Consider the following 5003-nt stretch of genomic DNA (forward strand, 5'->3'; position numbering starts at 1 on the left):
GCAGCTAACCAAAAGTTGGCAGTTTGAACCCACCAGCCACTCTGGGGGAGAAGGATGTGGCAGTCTGCTTCCATAAAGATTCCAGCCTTGGAAACTCAGCCTTCTGCTCTGCCCTATAGGGTCGATTGAGTCGGAAGCAACTTGATGACGGTGGCTTGGTTTTTCATTTAATGGACAGTAGGAACCCCTGGGTGATGGAAACGGTTAACATGCTCGGCTCCTAGCCAGGAGGTCAGAGGTCTAGTCCACCCAGGGGCACCTTGGAAGAAAGATCTGGGGATCTCCTTCCAAAATTGCAGCCGTCGAGACCTCACGGAGCTCAGTTCTGCTCTAAACATGTGGGTCACCATGAGTTGGAATTGACTCCATGGCTGCTGGTTTAGTGGAGAACAGGGTTTCTTGGTTTTTTTTTTTACATTCTTGCATGATCCATGGTGTGCTCCTGTCTGGCCTATCATTGGCTGGCTGCCACTTGCTGACCAGCTGGTCTGACTGGCTCGTAGCATTATCTTTGACAACTATAAAATAGGAAGCCAAGTAGATGTGATTTGATTGATAGGCAATCATCTCACAACATGAGGCAACGATGAAAGATTCCTAATGGCATAAAGATTAGTTTCCTGTCATTGGGTCTTGATCCTTTACTAGGTAATGAAATCCTTTTGGAGGGTCTCCCCTGACATTACTTTTTAATGAAATTAGAAAAAAACAGAAAATATCAGACTCATTGCATATAATAAGTATTTGTTCTTTAAATTTTAATTTCATGGATGTTCATATGTACTGGGTTTGATGTGGAAAAAAAAAAGTTAGAAACTGTGGTTTTCGGTCTAAGTCCAAAGACTTTTATTGAGATCCTAGACCAATGGTTCTCAGTGTGATTCTGGAGCCCACCAGCGTTAGCATCACCGGGGAGCTTGTTGGAAACACAGTTCTCAGGCCTCATCTCAGTCCTGCTGAGTCAGGCACTCTGGGGGCAAGGCCCAGCAATCTGTGTTTCAACAGATCGCCCTGGTGATTCTAGCCTTGTTATGCCAGTGTTGGCTCCTGGACCCACTGTAGATTCTGATCCCGTTCATCTGAGTTGGGGTCTGAGATGCTGCATTTCCATCAAACCCCCAGGTGATGCCAGTGTTGGCCCTTGGGCACTGGTATCACCTGAGCACCACAGGACAGACTCTACATATTCACAAGATCCACAGGGCATTCAATGCATGTATTAAAGGCTAAGAGACACTGATCTAAACCACCTCGTCTTTCGGGGACCCGGGAGGTAACAGAGATGAGTTAAGGGGGGCTGCTTGGAGAGTGCAGCAGTACAAGGGCTTTGGGGTGTGAAGTTGAAGCAGGCTTGGTTTAAAAATCTGCCATATTGTTCTAGTTGAGTTAGCATATTCAGCCAAATTCATCAACTAAGATTAATTGCAGCTGATGGCTATTATTTTAACCACTTGTTGAACACACATTTGAATAGAGTGACCCCCTCACACTCAACTTCTGATCTCTTTTAGGAATTTATCAAAGAGCTGCTGTCTCGGATCAGAGGCATGAGGAAACTGAGCCCTCCGCAGAAGAAGAGTATATGATTCTGGTCCAGACAGAGCTCTCCTGGAGACGAACAGAGAGGGTCCTGGGATTCGGACTACAAAAGACATTTATTAGAGAATACATGTCCTTATGAACAACATTTTTTTTTTTTCAGGGTGGGGGAAGGCTTGTATTAGATGTTTATTCAAGAGTGTTCCTTTTTTGTTTTTAAAGGCTTTTATTAGTGTAATATTTTAATAGTGAAGATATCACAACTCTGGCTGCAGCTCAACCAAGGATTATGAAAGCAGGTGGACATCAGGACAGGCTGCACCAGGCAGCATTTTCTGCAAAGAATCAGATGCTTAGGACCTTATTATACAGGGAAGATGGTTTTCTTACAACTCGTTTGGTAATACTGTTTTCTTAAGTTGTATCTTTGACTCAGATGTCAAATTTCTTGTATATATTTACACACCTAAATTAAACTGTAGAGGTGAGTTTTATGTCACATGGATGGAATAAACTTGTGCTTGTCCTTTCATGGAAGGTCACCCACAACATGTGTTTTCAAGAGGCCACTAGGCATTCTTCCTGCGTGTGCTGCTGACCTTCAAAATTCACTTGATGCACCAAAGTGAAAAAATTGAGTGTATCCGTTATTTTGATGAGCTACACTGCAAAAATGGTTGAGTCGGTCAAGGGCTGAATTCATGGACATCATATTGTTTCATTGATTGGAATGCTTTGCCAGGCCATGTACTTACTGCCTCATTTGTGGTACTTTAAATGTTTATGGACTCTTAATTTGAAGAACTCATTAGCTTTCTAGGGAAATGCCCACACTCTCTGAGCAGTGTTTGCAGTAGGAAAAGAAAGCACCATGTAGCATCTGATTCTCTGCTTTCCCCAAAATACTGTGTGTCTTTTTCCATGAAAGCAGGTCAGAAGGAAGCTAGCAGACTAAGAATCTTCCACTTTCAAAGAAGACTCTGGTTGCTTCTGTGCCTGGGCAGGGTCAGACCGGGGGTGGGGGGGCTGCGTATCGGAGCACATGTGGAGGTGGGTATGGGGCACAGTGCCTACCCCATCCCTTACCGCCCAATCAAGAAAACCTCACTATCTCTCATGACAATTGATAACTGGGGCATTTGTCTGAGATTGCATTTCTGGCTCCTTTCAATGGGATGTGGGAGGACTGTGCGGGCTCCCCCAGGCTCCCAGCCCTAATTGCACATCTCTTTCCCTTCCCTGGAGCTAGGTCTAGGGCACCTGCCCTGGGCCTCTCACTTACATACCAGCTCCTTGGAAAAGAATCAAAATCCAGATGGGATATGGGAGGGGTGAAAGGTAAGAATAGAAACTCCTTGTTCCCTCCAGGAAACCCCATGCCTCCCCACAGAAGCCCCACCTCCTGGGAAATGTCTCCAGGTGACCCTGTCAGAGAAGACAGGGGTCAGGCATTTTACATCAAGGGTGCTCTGAACATATTTTATTTTTAAAAAGAACTATGTTTGTGAATTTTAAGTATACTGGCAAGCTTTTGAAAATGTATTTAATTTTGTAATGTTTACCAATGATTTATTTACAAGCTATTTACTCAAATAAATGGAGCTGCTTACAATTCTGCTTACACATGTGCCTTCTAGAACGTAGTAACGTTAGGATTTTACTTTGCCATGTTGTCTGTGGCTGAGAGCACCACACCCTGGTATCCAGTTCCTCATTTTCAAGGTGTTTTCACCCTGGCCCTCTCCTGAGGTGTTTTCAGATCAGTTGGTGAATGCAGAGGGGCTGTAACCCACTCCTGGGCTGTGAAGGAAAGATGAACTCTGTGTGTGTCACGCTACCCAGCTTCCACCCCAACCCTCTCCTAGGCCGTGACCTTGTCATTTAATTAAAACTCACTTTTACTACTCTGATATGAATCCTCACGATGGTTCCAAATGAATCAGACATTCCAGTTATTGGTAGAATTCCATGCACTGTAGAAATATAGAAAAGCACAGAATTTGTGGGATTTCTACTAGGCTTGACTAGCCCAGCTTATGGTCTTCAAGTGAAGCAAGAGTTAACTTTTCCTGCAAAGGCCTTGATCCCACCATGTAGCACATGCTTTCTGCCCGCCCTTTCCTTGCTCAGGGTTGGGTGTCACTACCGGCGGAAGCCCCCTCAGTGCTCAAGCCAGATGCACAGCTTGCACTCCGGGCTCCCCACCCCTTCCCACATGTCCCCAGCCACCAAGCCACTTGCCTTGATGCCTCCAACCATCTGTGAACTGCTCCCCTCCCCCATCACTTTCCTCTGGTCCATTCTCCTCCCAGTAGCCAAGTGATCTTTGTGGATGAGAGATGTGATCACCCTCTACTTAAAACTCAAACCTTATAGGGAACTAGTCTTACAGGGAAGTTCCTTGTAAGGTACTGGCCCTTCCTTTCCCACCTTATTATTTGGCCTCCCTTAATGTCCAACTGGGAGTTCTGGTAGCATAGTGCCTAAGGCACTTGACTGCTAATCAGAAGGCTGGGCAATCTACTTCCATAGTGATGTTGTTGTTGTTGTTGTTGTTTGCCGTTGAGTCGGCCCCGACTCATAGCGACCCCTCCTTGGGTTTCCGAGGCAGTATCACTATGGAAGTAGGATTGCCCAACCTTCCTCCTGAGGAGTGGCTGGTGGGTTTGAACCGCCAGCCTTCTGGTGAGCAGTCAAGTGCCTTAGGCACTATGCTACCAGAGCTCCTTCATAGTGATACTGCCTCAGAAATCCAAGGAGGAGTCGCTATGAGTCGGGTCCGACTCGGCGGCACATAACAACAACAGCAACAATGTCCAACCAGTTGCTGTCAAGTCAACTCTGACACAAGGCAACCACATGTGTGTCAAAGAAGAATTGAATGCAAATGTATGTTAAAGTTTAGGAACCACTCTCGTAGTCTGTAGGAGCTCTGGTGGCATAATGGTTAAGGCATTTGGCTGTTAACCAAGAGGTCAGTGGTTCACACCCACCAGCTGCAGAAGAAAGATGGGGCCGTCTGCTTCCATAAAGATGTGTAGCCTTGGAAACCCAACGGGCGTTGATGCTTGATGGCTGGGTTTTTGGAAATATATTGCCAGATCTTTCTTCGGAGTTGCCTCTAGGTGACTATCAGGAAGCACAGTAACCATTTGCACCACCCAGGGACTCCCACAGGCTAGGCTTCAATCCAAAATCAAGCCCACTGCCGTCAAGTCAATTCCAACTCATGGTGACTCTATAGGGCAGAATAGAACTGCCTCATAAGGTTTCCAAGGCTAGAAATCTTTATGGAAGCAGACTGCCTCGTGTTTCTTCCATGGAGCAGCTGGTGGGTTCAGATCTGCAGGCCTATTGGTTAGCAGTGGATGCTTTAACACCTACACCACTAGAACTCCAACGTTGTTGTTAGGTGCTATCGCGTCAGCTCTGACTCATAACAACCCTATGCACAACAGAATGTA

The 5003-nt window shown here is 45.9% G+C and overlaps 1 protein-coding gene across 1 annotated transcript in view; it reads left to right on the forward strand.

Moving 5' to 3' along the window:
* PPP1R14C (protein phosphatase 1 regulatory inhibitor subunit 14C) overlaps nucleotides 1-1586 on the forward strand; it is a 134624-nt gene extending 133038 nt beyond the window's left edge. The window contains exon 4 of the mRNA XM_007943207.2: nucleotides 1512-1586. Within this exon, the coding sequence (XP_007941398.1) occupies nucleotides 1512-1586 (75 nt within the window). The remainder of the gene's footprint in view (nucleotides 1-1511) is intronic.
* Nucleotides 1587-5003: the final 3417 nt, after the last annotated feature.

This window comes from Orycteropus afer, unplaced genomic scaffold (assembly GCF_000298275.1).
Source record: "Orycteropus afer afer isolate SDZICR_OR568_19922 unplaced genomic scaffold, OryAfe1.0 scaffold00101, whole genome shotgun sequence".
Lineage (NCBI taxonomy): Eukaryota > Metazoa > Chordata > Mammalia > Tubulidentata > Orycteropodidae > Orycteropus > Orycteropus afer.